General features: G+C 40.9%; 1 protein-coding gene and 1 long non-coding RNA gene across 51 annotated transcripts in view; both read right to left on the reverse strand.

The window, feature by feature from the left end:
• Positions 1-3,947: 3,947 nt before the first annotated feature.
• LOC139754909 (uncharacterized) lies at positions 3,948-10,389 on the reverse strand. Its single transcript, XR_011713978.1, has 2 exons — positions 10,216-10,389; positions 3,948-4,539 (listed from the first exon to the last, which is right to left on the reverse strand). It is a non-coding gene; the product is annotated as an uncharacterized lncRNA (long non-coding RNA).
• Positions 10,390-12,534: 2,145 nt separating this feature from the next.
• Positions 12,535-18,910, reverse strand: part of LOC139755057 (uncharacterized) — a 180,179-nt gene continuing 173,803 nt past the window's right edge. For 49 of the 50 annotated variants that reach the window (XM_071673110.1, XM_071673103.1, XM_071673109.1 and 46 more), the window contains 4 exons: positions 18,685-18,909; positions 17,086-17,175; positions 15,374-15,494; positions 12,535-15,088 (listed from right to left, as the gene is read on the reverse strand). In XM_071673110.1, coding sequence (XP_071529211.1) covers positions 13,527-15,088; positions 15,374-15,494; positions 17,086-17,175; positions 18,685-18,909 — 1,998 coding nt within the window. In that variant the 3' untranslated portion in view covers positions 12,535-13,526. The remainder of the gene's footprint in view (positions 15,089-15,373; positions 15,495-17,085; positions 17,176-18,684; position 18,910) is intronic. The other variant, XM_071673066.1, reaches the window with a different exon arrangement.

The raw sequence follows: 18,910 nt of genomic DNA on the forward strand, positions 1-18,910 counted from the left end.
GGGGGGGGGTTGGGCCATTTCTTTCGTCTGTTTCCTTGCGCTACCTCGCAAACGCGGGAGACAGCGACAAAGTATAATAAAAAAATAATAATAAATATATATTTATTTTTATTTATTATACTTTGTCGCTGTCTCCCGCGTTTGCGAGGTAGCGCAAGGAAACAGACGAAAGAAATGGCCCAACCCCCCCCCATACACATGTATATACATACGTCCACACACGCAAATATACATACCTACACAGCTTTCCATGGTTTACCCCAGAGGCTTCACATGCCTTGATTCAATCCACTGACAGCACGTCAACCCCGGTATACCACATCGCTCCAATTCACTCTATTCCTTGCCCTCCTTTCACCCTCCTGCATGTTCAGGCCCCGATCACACAAAATCTTTTTCACTCCATCTTTCCACCTCCAATTTGGTCTCCCTCTTCTCCTCGTTCCCTCCACCTCCGACACATATATCCTCTTGGTCAATCTTTCCTCACTCATCCTCTCCATGTGCCCAAACCACTTCAAAACACCCTCTTCTGCTCTCTCAACCACGCTCTTTTTATTTCCACACATCTCTCTTACCCTTACGTTACTCACTCGATCAAACCACCTCACACCACACATTGTCCTCAAACATCTCATTTCCAGCACATCCATCCTCCTGCGCACAACTCTATCCATAGCCCACGCCTCGCAACCATACAACATTGTTGGAACCACTATTCCTTCAAACATACCCATTTTTGCTTTCCGAGATAATGTTCTCGACTTCCACACATTCTTCAAGGCCCCCAGAATTTTCGCCCCCTCCCCCACCCTATGATCCACTTCCGCTTCCATGGTTCCATCCGCTGCCAGATCCACTCCCAGATATCTAAAACACTTCACTTCCTCCAGTTTTTCTCCATTCAAACTCACCTCCCAATTGACTTGACCCTCAACCCTACTGTACCTAATAACCTTGCTCTTATTCACATTTACTCTTAACTTTCTTCTTCCACACACTTTACCAAACTCAGTCACCAGCTTCTGCAGTTTCTCACATGAATCAGCCACCAGCGCTGTATCATCAGCGAACAACAACTGACTCACTTCCCAAGCTCTCTCATCCCCAACAGACTTCATACTTGCCCCTCTTTCCAAAACTCTTGCATTTACCTCCCTAACAACCCCATCCATAAACAAATTAAACAACCATGGAGACATCACACACCCCTGCCGCAAACCTACATTCACTGAGAACCAATCACTTTCCTCTCTTCCTACACGTACACATGCCTTACATCCTCGATAAAAACTTTTCACTGCTTCTAACAACTTTCCTCCCACACCATATATTCTTAATACCTTCCACAGAGCATCTCTATCAACTCTATCATATGCCTTCTCCAGATCCATAAATGCTACATACAAATCCATTTGCTTTTCTAAGTATTTCTCACATACATTCTTCAAAGCAAACACCTGATCCACACATCCTCTACCACTTCTGAAACCACACTGCTCTTCCCCAATCTGATGCTCTGTACATGCCTTCACCCTCTCAATCAATACCCTCCCATATAATTTACCAGGAATACTCAACAAACTTATACCTCTGTAATTTGAGCACTCACTCTTATCCCCTTTGCCTTTGTACAATGGCACTATGCACGCATTCCGCCAATCCTCAGGCACCTCACCATGAGTCATACATACATTAAATAACCTTACCAACCAGTCAACAATACAGTCACCCCCTTTTTTAATAAATTCCACTGCAATACCATCCAAACCTGCTGCCTTGCCGGCTTTCATCTTCCGCAAAGCTTTCACTACCTCTTCTCTGTTTACCAAATCATTTTCCCTAACCCTCTCACTTTGCACACCACCTCGACCAAAACACCCTATATCTGCCACTCTATCATCAAACACATTCAACAAACCTTCAAAATACTCACTCCATCTCCTTCTCACATCACCACTACTTGTTATCACCTCCCCATTTGCGCCCTTCACTGAAGTTCCCATTTGCTCCCTTGTCTTACGCACTTTATTTACCTCCTTCCAGAACATCTTTTTATTCTCCCTAAAATAAATATATATATATTTCATTTTATTATTTTATTTTGCTTTGTCGCTGTCTCCCGCATTAGTGAGGTAGCGCAAGGAAACAGAAAAGGAATGGCCCAACCCACCCACATACACACGTCCACACACGCAAATATACATAACTATATATCTCAACGTATACATATATGTACACACACAGACATATACATATATACACATGTACATAATTCAAACTGTCTGCCCTTATTCATTCCCATCGCCACCCCGCCACACATGAAATAACAACCCCCTCCCCCAAATGTGCGCGAAGCATCGCTAGGGAAAGACAACAAAGGCTACATTTGTTCACACTCAGTCTCTAGCTGTCATGTAATAATGCGCTGAAACCACAGGTCTCTTTCCACATCCAGGCTCCACAGAACTTTCCATGGTTTACCCCAGACGTTTCACATGCCCTGGTTCAATCCACTGACAGCATGTCGACCCCAGTATACCACATCATTCCAATTCACTATTCCTTGCACGCCTTTCACCCTCCTGCATGTTCAGGCCCCGATCACTCAAAATCTTTTTCACTCCATCTTTCCATCTCCAATTTAGTCTCCCACTTCTCCTCGTTCCCTCCAGCTCTGACACATATATCCTCTTGGTCAATCTTTCTTCATGCATTCTCTCCATATGACCAAACCATTTCAAAACATCCTCTTCTGGTCTCTCAACCACACTCTTTTTATTACCACACATCTCTCTTACCCTATTATTACTTACTCGATTGAACCACCTCACACCACATATTCCTCAAACATCTCATTTCCAGCACATCAACCCTCCTCTGCACAACTATATCCATAGCCCACGCCTCACAACCATATAACATTGTTGGAACCACTATTTCTTCAAACACACCCATTTTTGCTTTCCGAGATAATGTTTTCGACTTCCACACATTTTTCAACGCTCCCAGAACTTTCGCTCCCTCCCCCACCCTATGATTCACTTGTGTTTCCATCTGCTGCCAGACCCACTCCCAGATATCTAAAACACTTCACTTCCTCCAGTTTTTCTCCATTCAAACTTGCCTCCCATTTGACTTGTCCCTCAACCCTACTGTACCTAATAACCTTGCTCTTATTCACATTTACTCTCAGCTTTCTTCTTTCACACACTTTACCAAACTCAGTTACCAGCTTCTGCAGTTTGTCACAGGAATCAGCCACCAGTGCTGTATCATCAGCGAACAATAACTGACTCGCTTCCCAAGCTCCCTCATCCACAACAGACTGCATACTTGCCCCTCTTTCCAAAATGCATTCACTTCCCTAACAACCCCATCCATAAACAAATTAAACAACCATGGAGACATCACACATCCCTGCCGCACACCTACATTCACTGAGAACCAATCACTTTCCTCTCTTCCTACACGTTACACATGCCTTACATCCTCGATAAAAGCTTTTCACTGCTTCTAACAACTTGCCTCCCACACCATATATTCTTAATACCTTCCACAGAGCATCTCTATCAACTCCATCATATGCCTCACTATGGGTCTTGCTGGAAAATTTAGTTTGTGTGTTTTGAAAAGTCCATACATATATGGCAATGAAGGGGACAAAGATGACAAACACTATTGGAGAACAATTACCTTTCAACAAGCACTTCATCAAAACGAGAATGAGAATTAACTGCTTCTAGGGGATTCTTACAAAGTTTATGTTGGGTCATCACTTAAAATATCATTAATTTTAGACAATTACTTTTGTTCAAAATCAACTGGGTTAGCCTTATCTGTTTTAGTAATATTATTCTAAATTATTAATAGCTCTTATAAACCTTTTTGGGCAATTAGGATCCACTGACTTCGACAAACTGGAATACACTAAACCTTCACAGATATTAATCATTAGATAATTTACTGTATTTCTGTATTACAGCAAGACTGATAACACAGCTGGCTACTTTGATAGAACAGACAAAACTTAATGATTGCCCAGCTCACACAAATAAATCTTTGTCCAGTTGTTTACAGGACAGGTTTATCACAAAGGAAGGGTTTATGTTCTTAGTCCAACCACCGTTTTCAACGAGATAGTCCAACTTACATTTCCATTTCCGTTGAAGTCTATTCCGTTCCCTTCTTAATTTGTTATTGGAGTAGTCCAACATATGGCTCTTCCATTGTGTTGGTAAAGCCACTTGAAATGGCGTTTTCTTCTCTTGAAATGCGAAAGGCTTCCTGCACTTCAATTTTCTTCAGTTCAATTTATTTCTTTAAGATTTTGAAAATCTCAAATGGCTGACCAGACAACTGCAACAATGATTGGGGTAGGAGGGCAGATCTTGGCACCACTTGTTCATCAAGGCCTCTCTTGAGGAATCCAAATCGTAACTTTAGCTTATGGGTCTTGACCAACGATTTGGAGAAAGCAGTAATGGAGAACGTCCAGGAGAGCTTGCAGGAAAGTAGAAGAGCCGTATGGTACCCATGCTGGAAAGGATCACAATTGAGTACGTGATCAAGTACATTCCTTCGAGTCCACGAGGAAATGAAACAAGTTCCCAAGTGCACTTTCATGTAATAATCACATCATGGGCAATGCATGAAATTTAGCAGTCAGTTGATATACAACGAAGAAACATAATTAGGACACCATTTGGTAAACAAGTGCTCTAGTCATCTCGAAGTGTCTTCTTTCACCCTCATCCACTCAACCTTAATAATAAAATGCTTTTATACTTGAAATAATTACGGAAATATAGTCATTCTTTCCTAAGCACACAAAGCCAAAAAACACAACCCGAGTAATATAGAAAAACTAAAAGCAACAATTGATTACTTATTTACAGGCCTTAATGTCATTTAACATATATTTCAACCCCAGATTCCAAATCAGCATGAAATAATCCTCCTTATGAGGGTTAAGAAAATTCATTACCATGAACATATATATAAGTATTGAAGGGAACTTTTTAGGCCAAAAACCTTTTTGTTTGAAAACTGAAATATGACAATGAAATACTTCTATACTTGAAATCACAAAATATCTATTCCTCCAAGCCGGCAGAGATACCCAACAAAGACGAACTAGAGAATAATCATAGAATCTCCTTAATATCCCCCCAAAACATATTTCAACCTCAGATTCGAGCATGGAAAGTAATCCTCATACTGAAATTTAAAGCATATCTATTACGCTCACCAAAAATGACATGTTCAAGGAATGTTTAAGCCCCCCCCCAAAAAAAAAATCTTTTTGAAATTCAAATATGACAATGAAACTTTTCTTTCCATACTTGAAATAATCACGTTAAAATCTAATGATGTTTCCCCAAGCCGACAGATACCTAATAATTACGAATCGAATAATCACAGTCTGCTAAGAGAAACCATTAATTACTTATATACAGTGCTTAATGTTCCCAAACGTATATATTCAACCCCAAGATTCGAATTCAGCATGAAAAATAGTCTTAATAATGAGGTTTTCAAGCTAATCTATTACCCACAGAAAAATAAGAATAAAAAATTGCAGGCAATAATAGTTCAGGAAATTTTTGAGGCCAAAAACCTTTTAGTTACAAGACCATTATGGCGCATTGAACTCTTCTGTATTTGAAATCACAAAAATTATGTCAATGCTTCCCGAAGCTGATATATACCCAATTAATACAAACCGAATAAACACAATATATCTAAAAGAGAAACTAGTGATTACTTATCTATAAGCCTTAACATCCCCTCAACATATACTTTAACCCAAGATACGAATTCAGCATGAAAAAATCCTTATGGAGATTTTTAGGCAAATCTATTCTCACAAAAATATAAGAAAACTGCAGGTAATTAGTACTGGGAATTTTTTAACCCAAAAACATTTTTTTTTTTGAAATCGAAAAATGGCAATGAATCACTTGTACATTTCAAATAATCATGGAAATAATCTCAATGCTTCCCTAATCTGACATTAAATACGAACCCGTTAATCACAAACTTATAAAAGGGTAACCATCAATTACTTTATACAAGCCTAAATTTCCCCCAATATTTTTCAACCCCAAATTTGAATTCAGCAAGAAAAATAGTCCTTCGACTGAGGTTTTCAAGCAAAATTGCCTAAAATTGAAGGGAATAGTTCAAGGAGTATTTAGCCCCCCCCCCAAAAAAAAATTCTTATAATTGAAATAAGATAAAATTAGATATGTATACTTCAAATAATCACGGTAAATATATCTATGCTTTCCCAGGCTGGCACAATAAACACGAACCAAATAATAACAATCTTCTAAAAGATTAACCATTGGTAAACTATGTACAGGCTTTAATGTCCCCCAACATGTACTTCAACCCCAGAATCAAGTTCAGGATGAAAAATATTCTTTATACCGACAATTTCAAACATATATTACCTTCACTAGCCAAAAGTATTTCCGCACAATGGCAGACAATACTTTCTTCAATAATTCAGTTACTCAAACTAAAAGCATCATATCGAGATAATTAGAGAGAATAAGATCTTGATTACCTCAGTTTTTGATAATGGATCCATTGGTTCTCAAAACCTGTCCAATTCGTTGGGGAATAGAGGCATCCAGTGAATATATATATATATATATATATATATATATATATATATATATATATATATATATATATATATATATATATTTTTCCCCAAAAAAAGAAGGAACAGAAGGGGGCCAGGTGAGGATATTCCCCCAAAGGCCCAGTCCTCTTCTTAACGCTACCTCGCTAACGCGGGAAATGGCGAATAGTTTGAAATTATATATATATATATATATATATATATATATATATATATAGACCGAAGTGATGGAGGACCAGATTTCAATGGCAGCGTCATTGAGTTCTTGCCTGGACTCAATGATGTGCGCTCATCTCTTAAGAGCCTGATTTTCATGCACATCCACACATTTTCCATTATATTAATGTTGGGGCTTTGTGGTCAAATTGTTTCTCCGTATGAATTGCACTATATGCAGTGAGCGATGAGATGGGACTGGACAGACTCCTTTAAAGTATGTGGGACAGACTCGTAAAAGAACTCACTTCAAAGTCCATCCTCTCCTTGGTACAGAGTGTAGTACAGCCTAAGGTGGACTACATATATGTAACCATGCTTAAAAAAAGGGGGGGCATACAATTATCCCACTCTGGCAATTATCCCACCTTCACGTAGTCATTTAAAGCCCCTAACACACCAACATCGAGGTAGTACATAAACTTTTTTTTTGGAGAATTTCCTCTATCTACTCTTCTATAAGAACTTCTTTCTACATCGGGGGAGCATCATAGGTGAACTGCACATTTCTGGGGATAAATGTGGTAGCAATCTACCCGGCAAAATATCTTTCATAGACAATTCTAACATGATTATACTGACTGGAGTAATGCCATCTCGGTAATTAACTAATGTGTACCACAAAAAATTTTAACATTAGTGAAGGTCTATGAAAATTGGAGAGCTTTAAAGCTAAAATTTGTAAACATTTCCCTCTCGTCCAAATAATTGATAAAATACACATGTTACCGGCAACATTTGAACGCATCCGGCTTCCATTCGGGCAAGTCACTTGTTTACCAAATGGCGTCCTAACCGAGTCCCTTCGTTGTATATCAACTGACTTACATTTCTTGTATCTCCCATGATGTGATTATTACACGAAAGTGTCCTTGGGAACTTAATGCGTTTCATTTCCTCATGAACTCATAGGAATATACTCGATCACGCGCTCAACTGTGATCCTTTCCAATATATATATATATATATATATATATATATATATATATATATATATATATATATTTATTTTTTTTATTATACTTTGTCGCTGTCTCCCGCGTTTGCGAGGTAGCGCAAGGAAACAGACGAAAGAAATGGCCCAACCCCCCCCCCCCATACACATGTATATACATACGCCCACACACGCAAATATACATACCTACACAGCTTTCCATGGTTTACCCCAGACGCTTCACATGCCTTGATTCAATCCACTGACAGCACGTCAACCCCGGTATACCACATCGCTCCAATTCACTCTATTCCTTGCCCTCCTTTCACCCTCCTGCATGTTCAGGCCCCGATCACACAAAATCTTTTTCACTCATCTTTCCACCTCCAATTTGGTCTCCCTCTTCTCCTTGTTCCCTCCACCTCCGACACATATATCCTCTTGGTCAATCTTTCCTCACTCATCCTCTCCATATGCCCAAACCACTTCAAAACACCCTCTTCTGCTCTCTCAACCACGCTCTTTTTATTTCCACACATCTCTCTTACCCTTACGTTGCTCACTCGATCAAACCACCTCACACCACACATTGTCCTCAAACATCTCATTTCCAGCACATCCATCCTCCTGCGCACAACTCTACCCATAGCCCACGCCTCGCAACCATACAACATTGTTGGAACCACTATTCCTTCAAACATACCCATTTTTGCTTTCCGAGATAATGTTCTCGACTTCCACACATTCTTCAAGGCCCCCAGGATTTTCGCCCCCTCCCCCACCCTATGATCCACCTCCGCTTCCATGGTTCCATCCGCTGCCAGATCCACTCCCAGATATCTAAAACACTTCACTTCCTCCAGTTTTTCTCCATTCAAACTCACCTCCCAATTGACTTGACCCTCAACCCTACTGTACCTAATAACCTTGCTCTTATTCACATTTACTCTTAACTTTCTTCTTCCACACACTTTTCCAAACTCAGTCACCAGCTTCTGCAGTTTCTCACATGAATCAGCCACCAGCGCTGTATCATCAGCGAACAACAACTGACTCACTTCCCAAGCTCTCTCATCCCCAACAGACTTCATACTTGCCCCTCTTTCCAAAACTCTTGCATTTACCTCCCTAACAACCCCATCCATAAACAAATTAAACAACCATGGAGACATCACACACCCCTGCCGCAAACCTACATTCACTGAGAACCAATCACTTTCCTCTCTTCCTACACGTACACATGCCTTACATCCTCGATAAAAACTTTTCACTGCTTCTAACAACTTTCCTCCCACACCATATATTCTTAATACCTTCCACAGAGCATCTCTATCAACTCTATCATATGCCTTCTCCAGATCCATAAATGCTACATACAAATCCATTTGCTTTTCTAAGTATTTCTCACATACATTCTTCAAAGCAAACACCTGATCCACACATCCTCTACCACTTCTGAAACCACACTGCTCTTCCCCAATCTGATGCTCTGTACATGCCTTCACCCTCTCAATCAATACCCTCCCATATAATTTACCAGGAATACTCAACAAACTTATACCTCTATATTCCTATGAGACCACAGGGAAAATGAAACACGATAAGTTCCCAGGTGCACTTTCGTGTAATAATCACATCTTTATCACACGCAGAATTGTGATCCTTTCCAATATATATATATATATATATATATATATATATATATATATATATATATATACATATTCTTACTATTTGCCATTTCCCGCGTTAGCGAGGTGCGTTAAGAACAGAGGACTGAGCCTTTGAGGGAATATCCTCACTTGGCCCCCCTTCTCTGTTCCTCTTTTGGAAAACTGAAAAAAAAAAAAAGGGGGAGGGAAGGATTTCCAGCCCCCCCCCCCCCCCCCCCCCCCCCGCTCCCTCCCCTTTTAGTCGCTTTCTCCGACACTCAGGGAAAACGTCGGAAGCATTCTTTCTCCCCTATCCCCACATATATATATATATATATATATATATATATATATATATATATATATATATATTTAATAAAAAAATCACCAGGACTTAGATGATTATCTTTGGTTTTACCTAGTACGTTTCGGTAATTACATCCATCATCAAAGCCTATTTAGAAACAATACGAGTTCTTTTCAAATCATAACGTCTAAAAAGTTCCTTGAAAAATATATATCACAGAAGCCTAACGTGCAATGAACAACCGAGAAAGAATAGACGTAAACTGATAATGACTAAGAATCATACCTAATATGAAATGAATATAAAACGGGACATAAAAATTCAACAACGGCAATATTTCCTGGAGATTAAATTTCTACGGTACACAACTCATTCTATGTCGTGATATACTTTTAAAAACAAGTACACGTTTCTACGTTATACCTAATGCAACGTATCTAAAATACAATACCTCTTTTAAACCTTGATCCTTCTTTACAGCGGGTTTATTCCTGTAGGAGCGGCGAGGTTCAGGTGTTAACAGGTCGGTGGTCGGTGACCTACTGGCTAGCACAGCGAAGCTCGCTGCTGTCCGGTGGTCACTGTCGAGAAGGGGGTTTGATATTTGGGCAGTTTGATCGTACTGATTCCCCCCAAAAGTATTCATTGAATGCGCGTCCAGAGGTGTCGCTTAGTTTTGCCAATATATAGAGAATTAAAGCTTATGTTAGTTGTACTGGTAGACAATTGACGACTGCAACTCAGCGGGGACATAATAATACATGAAAAAATAACTGGATTGTTTTTCTTAGAAATTACTCCAGTGTTATCTTGTGGGTCAATTCACGTAATAAAACAAATTTCTTACGAAGTGTATTCATAACCTTCATAACCACAAAGTTGCGTTTATATTCAATCGGTAAAAAAAAATAAGTATATTTCGTACACAGACCAGCAAATTCCTGATGTTCTGAAGGGATTCTTACATTTACTTATAATAATGATAATAATAATAATGATAATAATAAAATAATTATAATTATAATATCAAGAAAGGTGATGGTATCAATTTTTTCCACTCTGAAAATAGCTTTATTCCATTAATATTTCATTCTATAACTCCCCCGAGATACTCCAAACGTTTGAATATTCCCGGTTTAACAACCATATTCCAAAACCTGCCGTTTAAGTAATTCCTTTTTTTTTTTTTACCTATATACCTTACTCACTGTTTGAATTCCGCATTATCATAAAAAGCTTTATTTTTTGTTTAGTGATACACTTAATAGCATCAACTGTCCTCTATAAACATCACACTTCATATACATCCTCGCAACGGAATTAGATGAACATATAAAGAGATTGGATAATGCGAACGAAATGAGAATAATCATGATCATATATGATGATAGCGTCAGATATTTTGAACGCCTCCGAAGATGGTGTAATGTTGTGATGTACGAGGATGATCCACAGGGTCTAGGATGTCGTGTGGGTGTCTGGTTAAGTTTGTAGGCTTAGAGAATGGTGCTTCATCTGATTGCGTGACGGGGCGCATGGTAACATAGGACATTGTTACCATGGTGTAACAATGGTTGATAATGGAGAAATTTTAGTCTTCCTTCAGCGTCTGGTACAGTCAAAGTGCGCAGCCCAAGTTTGTGTGGGAGTGTTTACAATACCTTTTCCTTATTTCTGTAGATTATATCTGAAATGCCCCTTACAACTGGTGTGTTTATCCTTAAGATTAAAGGTTAGCTAATATGACGCCTGTTGATAAGAAAGGAGCGAATTTAGATCCGCTTTTCTATAGACCAGTTTGACTTTAGGTCTCTGTAAAGTGATTAAAAAACTGATAAGATAAAGATTCCTGACCCATCTTGAAGATGGTCATGTCTCGGTTAAAACCATCATGGATTGTGCTCCAAAAGGTCTTTATGCAAGTTTTTTTTTTCCAGAGTACTTAGGAGAACATGCAAAAAGTGCTGAGAGAAAAGGACTATGTTGATGTGATTTATTTTGATTTCCAAAAGGCGTTTTTTCATTTTATGTTAAAGGCTCCAGTCACGGATAAAAGTCCACATTAAGGCTGGGCCTTAATTGGAATAAAGAAAGAATTATGAAGCGGAGAAAGAAAAAGACAAGGGAAATTATTTACGAATCTTTGAGGACGTGAAAGACCTACCAGTCTTTTGACACTGTCCTCCGCATGGGGCTGACTGATGATACACTCCGGTCGGCAGGAGCTGGTTGATGACAGAGATAGCGACAGAACTGCTCAAAAACTTTCCGGCTTTGAGAATACTGAGTGATGGTGTAAGATTCATTCTCAGTGTGGGTTGGGTGTGTAGTGAGTTCTCCAATGTAGTAGTGTCCTCAGTCCTACACTGCTCTTATGTTCGTAAGTAACCTTCTTGGAAGTACTTGCTTGCAAGGAAAGCTTCCTGATGTGGATATGAAGAGTTTGGGCGAAGTGAAGAACCTTCAAGACAAGGAAAACTATCTGGACATTTTTTTTTTTAAGTGACCGTCATGACATGGGCAAATAACATAACCCAATCAAGAGGTCTTATTGGATGGAGAGAGAGAGAGAGAGAGAGAGAGAGAGAGAGAGAGAGAGAGAGAGAGAGAGAGAGAGAGAGAGATTAAGGTTCTTTTAACGTTAAAAACTCTCAATGGCATTTTTTTCCATTTTTGTGATAAAATAATAATATTTCGCAGACTCACTGGAAGATATATGAGGCACACAAGGTAGGCATTGATACACATAAATAAAACTTCAAGACATGTCTTTTTGTAATGATACTTTATTTTAGCTTTATAATCTATTTGTTTATATATGTATATATATATATTTTTTCTTACTATTTCATGCATATTAAACAAGGACTTGAATCACGGCTTCATCACCAACATCTTAGAAGCGCTTGCTAGGAACCCCACCTACCCACAGCGCAGCCCCTCTCCCTCCATCGGGGAAGCAGCGTCGCCAGAGGAACATAATTTCACCCATGAGAATGTTACGAGTCGCAGACTTGCAAACCTCGCATACTCACTCTTGGCGAACTCACATCCATCCTCCCCCCACCTCTGGAAGCACTCACACGGCGCAAGACGGACTGAGGGTGACTGTGTTGATCACCGACACTTGGCGATCCAGGGGAAAAAAAAAATATATATATATATATATGTATTATGTATATATAATTACAATTTCTGACGATCAAATTTACAGAGAAATGTTGAGGATAGGAAGCAACAGGTCCTGGAAACCGGCAGGTCAGGCGTTTACCCTCCACGGAGCACTAGTCTACACCTAGCAATGCTTGCTCATCACAGACTAGCAGGAGCAGCACCAGGCAGAACTCTCGAGTGATTGGTTTTGGTCATGAGGAAGACCGAGCTGCAAGGAAAATGACAGCCGGTCTTCGCGTGTTATGAAAAGTAATGCATCTAGAATGCCATGCGCGCGAGCACACGCACACACACACACGCACACGCGCGCAATCACTACACCAAGTAGACAGCGTCGTCACCATTCATTCCGACGAAGTGTCGCTGGGCAAGAAGCCGACGGCATCTCTGTCAGATCACACTTCGCCCTTCAGTCATCCCGTCATAGATAAGCTTGTACATAAGTAATCCTTACTGACTAATGAAGCAGATGTCCCCTAAATATATATATCCCCGTCCCCCGGTAAATGAAAATCTAAAATAATAGAATCTGACTGACCCCAGTACCTCCTAACGCTAACACTTACCATTCATACAGTTTAGGGAAAGCTACGATATCTCGGATAACATTATGTGTAGCTCTTCATCCAGTCTCTTGTGTCTTCTCTTCTCGACGGCCAGCATCTCGTCACACCGCTCCAACTGCGACTTCAACATGTAGTTGTCTTTTTTCACGGCGTTCATGCGGAGTTCGTGTTCCTGCGTTCGCTCTTGGAGATACTCTAATCTGGCCTCAAAGTCTGCCTCTTCGTCCTCAGAGTCACTCTCCTCGTGATCGGATTCCTTCCACACGGGTTCATCGAAGGCGGAAAGGTCGTCTAGGGCTTCCTCGTCTTCGTCTTCCTCCTCCTCCACCTCACCGTCCGCATTGAGTCTTACTTTCTTTCTCTTCTTGAGCTTTTTGGGTTTCAGACTACCGTTCAGCAACGACCCGTCTCCGTCTTCTTTAGTCGCCTCCTCTTCTTCGTCCTCCTCGTCATCTTCACTGTCTTCCTCGTCTTCGTCCTCGTCAGCGTCCTCTTTCAACATTGAAATCATTTCATCGACTTCCAGCTTCGTCTTCAAGTAATTCTCTCTCTCGGTCTTCATGTCTCGGAAATACTGTTTTATTCTCTCCCTCAGATTGCTCCTCTCCTTCCGCACCGTTTCCTCTTTCTCCATTATGTGGTCGAGTTTATTTCGCCATTGCTTCAGTTCTTTTTCTTTCTTCTTTGCAGCGTTCTCAGCTCTTCTCTCCGCTACTTTTTCCTCGTCCTCACCTTCTACCTCTTCTTCCTCCTCCTCCTCTTCTTCTTCTTCCTCCTCCTCCTCCTCTTCTTCAGACTCCTCATCCTCCTCGTCATCGTCGTCGTCGTCCTCCTCTTCTTCCCTGAAACATTCCATTCTGTTGAACGATGAGGCGAAGCTCCTGCGTGACCCAGACTTTGAAGGCACCGGGAAGGGTCTGAGATCCTCTCCATCTGATGGGGATGGCGGCGGAGGCTCCAGGAACTCTGAGGGGTCCGTTTGAATTCCTACAGTTTCGATGTCTGGCAAAGCGATGCTCTGCTCTTTCTGCAGGGCTTTGTACTTCTTCTCGTAGTAGTTTCCACGCAGTTCCCACTCGGCAGCCGAGTTCTCCGACACGATCAGCTTCTGAGTGGCTTCGTCGTACTTCTTGAGGTAATCGTCGGACTGTTTCTTGTAGGCATCCACTTGTCCCTTCAGGTTGTTGATTTCCGTCTCCAGAGTGTCTAGTTCAGAGAAGTCCAGGGCTTCGTCCTCCCGCATCCGCAGTTTACTCATGGATTTTTCGAGTTTGGGGACGATTTCATCCGCCTCTCCGTTCATCATCGGCTTGGGGTTTGACACACCTGCTTCCTTCAGCTGTCGTTTTAGCTTCTTGATCTGTGCCTGCAGACCTTCGATGTCAATCTTCAGTATCTTGTTTTCTCTTTCTATCTTTTTCCTCCTTTTGATTTCGTCCTCCAGCTGTCCCTTGGTGGCTTGAAGGTCGTCTCTCATCTTGTCAATGTCCTCTTCTTCGTCGGACGAAGAAGGCATTTGCTCCAACGGGTCCGGGTGCTTGTTCTTCTCTTCGATCGTGATTTGACGACGTAACTTGCGCAGACCTGGAGCAAAAGAAAAAAATTAAAGGAACTGACTCATGAAAGAAGTAAAGTAAAACGACCGATGAAAGAAGGAAAGCAACGGTTAATTCGTGATGAATTTCTGGAGAATAAACAAGGTATATATGCAGAATATGAACACGAAGAACTTAATAAAACCTAGCCTAGCGTTACTTAATAAGACATTTTACCATTAGACCACATGGAGAAGGTTCAAGATTCTCTCTCTCTCTCTCTCTCTCTCTCTCTCTCTCTCTCTCTCTCTCTCTCAACACACACACAACTGACCCAGAGCCTTGAAGTCTGGCCTGCTCCTGTCGTTGGTCTTGACCCTCCGGAGCTTCACGCCACGGTGGATCTGCTGCAGTAGTACGTTGTGCGCGTTGGGCTTCTCCGACTCGTAGATGAACTGGGAAGACGAGTGTACATTTAGTGAGCCAGTCGGTGACAGAGGTCAAGGGAGAATACATGAACTGGTAGCGCTGGTTAAGTTGGTATACGAGATATGACAAAAAAAAAAAAAATTCATTCGAACACCAAACAGCGAAACAGGTTCAGTTGGTAGACTAATCTACGGTACATGTTGGTATACTACATGAACTGGCGTTACAGCTATCTGTATGAGGCTGAACATGAAGGATAAGCTTTATTTACTCTACGACCTGATGACTGAGGTTCACATGATACCTAAAGTCCAGAAAGATACTGTTCAATCATACCAAAGAAAAAGAATAACTTAAGACTCTTGAGGCAGTGGTTCTTTCTGATGTGTACAGTTGATCTACTTCTAATATGTGTATCTATGTGGCGCTCCTCTCCTCCCAGAATATCAGTCACTGTTGAGGACCACCACCATCGTAATGTGTGAAGGAACTCAATCTCTTCGTCGTTTGAGAACCACTGCGTCTCGAGACCTGACGAAGGCGTTGTGTTGCAGACGACATCTGTCATTACCGGCTGGTGGGCCAAAGGTCAGTACTGAATTATGAAACAGGCAAAACACCTCCAACAGTGAGACTCGAACCTGCAGCTGTGAATTCAAAAAACAGGATAGCCACGCACTGGACACTGAGTGAAAACACAGATGGCCTATTCGAAGCTGAGACACGCGATGCCCTCGCTCAGCGGGCGGTCACAAGTTCGAGTGTCAGTAGTGGAGGCGTGTGTGTGTGTGTGTAAATGGTGGCTGTGCGAGGACTTGCACGCCAATTTCATGACGGCATGTCCTCGAGACTTCTCAGTGTGCTGGACTTTTTCACTGGCCCCATCTGAGACCCATGTTGCCTCCTATCAGGATAAATGGGGGTTGAAAGCCTGCCTGGAGATCTGAGACACCGCCACGAGAACAATGGCGAAAATGAGAGAGAGAGAGAGAGAGAGAGAGAGAGAGAGAGAGAGAGAGAGAGAGAGAGAGAGAGAGAGATTATAAAAATGAGAGGAAGGGAAAGCGAGCTGCAGTTTGTAAAGAGGAATCATCCATCAGCACGAGAGTAAATAAAGTCGAAAGTAGACAATAGATCACTTACTGAAAGACACTCTCTTCAATACCTTTATCTTACTAACACATGAGACACTATCCTTAACACCTTCGTCTTACACATGAGACACTATCCTTAACACCTTCGTCTTACTAACACATGAAACACTATCCTTAACACCTTCGTCTTACTAACACATGAGACACTATCCTTAACACCTTCGTCTTACTAACACATGAGACACTATCCTTAACACCTTCGTCTTACTAACACATGAGACACTATCCTTAACACCTTCGTCTTACTAACACATGAGACACTATCCTTAACACCTTCGTCTTACTAACACATGAGACACTATCCTTAACACCTTCGTCTTACTAACACATGAGACACTATCCTTAACTCCTTCGTCTTACTAACACATGAGACAATGAACTCATCATTGTCGGCCTTAACTGACGCCTGTGGCCCCTGCCCTTACCGAACTTGACACCTTAACATCTCAGTTGGTATACTGACCGTTCCCTCTTTGCCCCTGGAGGAGGGCAGTATGGGGTTAGATCTGTCCATCTTCTGGAAGGGAGACAAGTGCTTCAGCTTGACACCATCCTGCGGGGGGAGAGGAGAAGGACGAATGAGGTCAGCCGTGCCAGGAAATACTGAGAGAAAACATGACAACTTCAGTGGAATTAAATACCCTTTTTTTTTTTCTATATTAGAATAATGAAGACGAATGATTTAACTGTTTCCATTAAAGTACTATTTATGGAATGATTTTTTTACTACATCAAAATCATGAAGATAAAATGAGTGATTTAACTGTTTCCATTAAAGTACTACTTATGGAATGATTTTTTTTTTTACTATTTTAAAATCATGAAGATAAAATGAATTATTTAACTGTTTCCATTAAAGTACTACTAATGGAAAGATTTTTTTTTTTTTACCATTTAGTAATCATGAAGACAATATGAATGATTTAACTGTTTCCATTAAAGTACTACTTACGAATCAATAAATGATTTATTGTACCTAAGTTCGCTAGTGTTTGTTACAGTTATTCATTCAGTTACTTGTATCATGAACCTGACGTTCACTCACTTCAGTGTAACATGCAGTGTAACATCTACAACATGATGATCATGCTTCTGTACACCGTCGCCTTATCTCATACGAGAAGGATAACTTGGAAATTTGTATAATGGGTTATATTAGTACGGCGTGTATATTACATATGAAACAAGAGTAACGTTTAACATCTGTGTTGTGTCAATGTAACATGTGTTGTGTTACTGTGTGTAGCATGTGTTGTTACTGTGTGTAACATGTGTTAATGTGTCTAATATCTGTGTTGTGTCACTGTGGTAACATGTGTTAATGTGTCTAATATCTGTGTTGTGTCACTGTGTGTAACATGTGTTAATGTGTCTAATATCTGTGATGTGTTAATATGTGTAACATGTGTTAACGTGTGAAATATCTGTTGTGTCAGTGTGTAACATGTGTTAGTGTAACATCTGTGTTATGTGTGTAATATGTGTTGTGTTGCAGTGTGTAACGTGTTAACGTGTGTAATATGTGTTGTGTTAATGTGTGTAACATATGTTAACGTGTGTAATATCTGTGTTGTGTTACTGTGTAACATATTTTAACGTGTGTAATATCTAAGTTGTGTTACTGTGTGTAACATGTTAATGTGGGTAACATCTGTGTTGTGTTACTGTGTGTAACGTGTGTTAACGTGTGTAACATACATTGCGTTAATATGTGTAACATCTGCGTTGTGCTAATGTGTGTAACGTGTTAACGTAACAGATGTTATCAATGATACAATATCTTTGCAGAAGTACTACAAAGGTAACAACGTAACACTTTATGTGATACAAATCTAAAAGCAACACAAAGTATATGAAGTGTATTAAATAACGTAACACATGTTGCCCTTGTGTGACACGTACGTTATATAGAATGTATGAGGTGTATATACAATGTTAGCGTCACAGTCACATAACATCTAAGTAACGTCAAATAACATTTACGTCACAAGTCACGTGATCCCTGAGAACCAGCGACCATAGTAAGACCTGAAGCATTGGAGGATGATCCCTCCTCCCTCACCTCAATGTCCTTCAGGAGCGTGTTCCAGTCTGGCCGAGCCCTGGCCGCCTTCCTGATCTGTTCCAGCATGATCCTCTTGGCCTCCGAGATGCCCTTCTTGGCAGGCACCCCCGGCATGGGAGGCGGGGGCGGCGCTCCCGGCGGGGGAGGAGGGGGAGGGATCCCGGCCTTGGATGGCGGGGGCGGAGGCGGAGGCGGGAGCAGCGGCGCCGTCGCGAGGTCACTC

The sequence above is a fragment of the Panulirus ornatus genome, chromosome 18 (genome assembly GCF_036320965.1).
Source record: "Panulirus ornatus isolate Po-2019 chromosome 18, ASM3632096v1, whole genome shotgun sequence".
Taxonomy (NCBI): domain Eukaryota; kingdom Metazoa; phylum Arthropoda; class Malacostraca; order Decapoda; family Palinuridae; genus Panulirus; species Panulirus ornatus.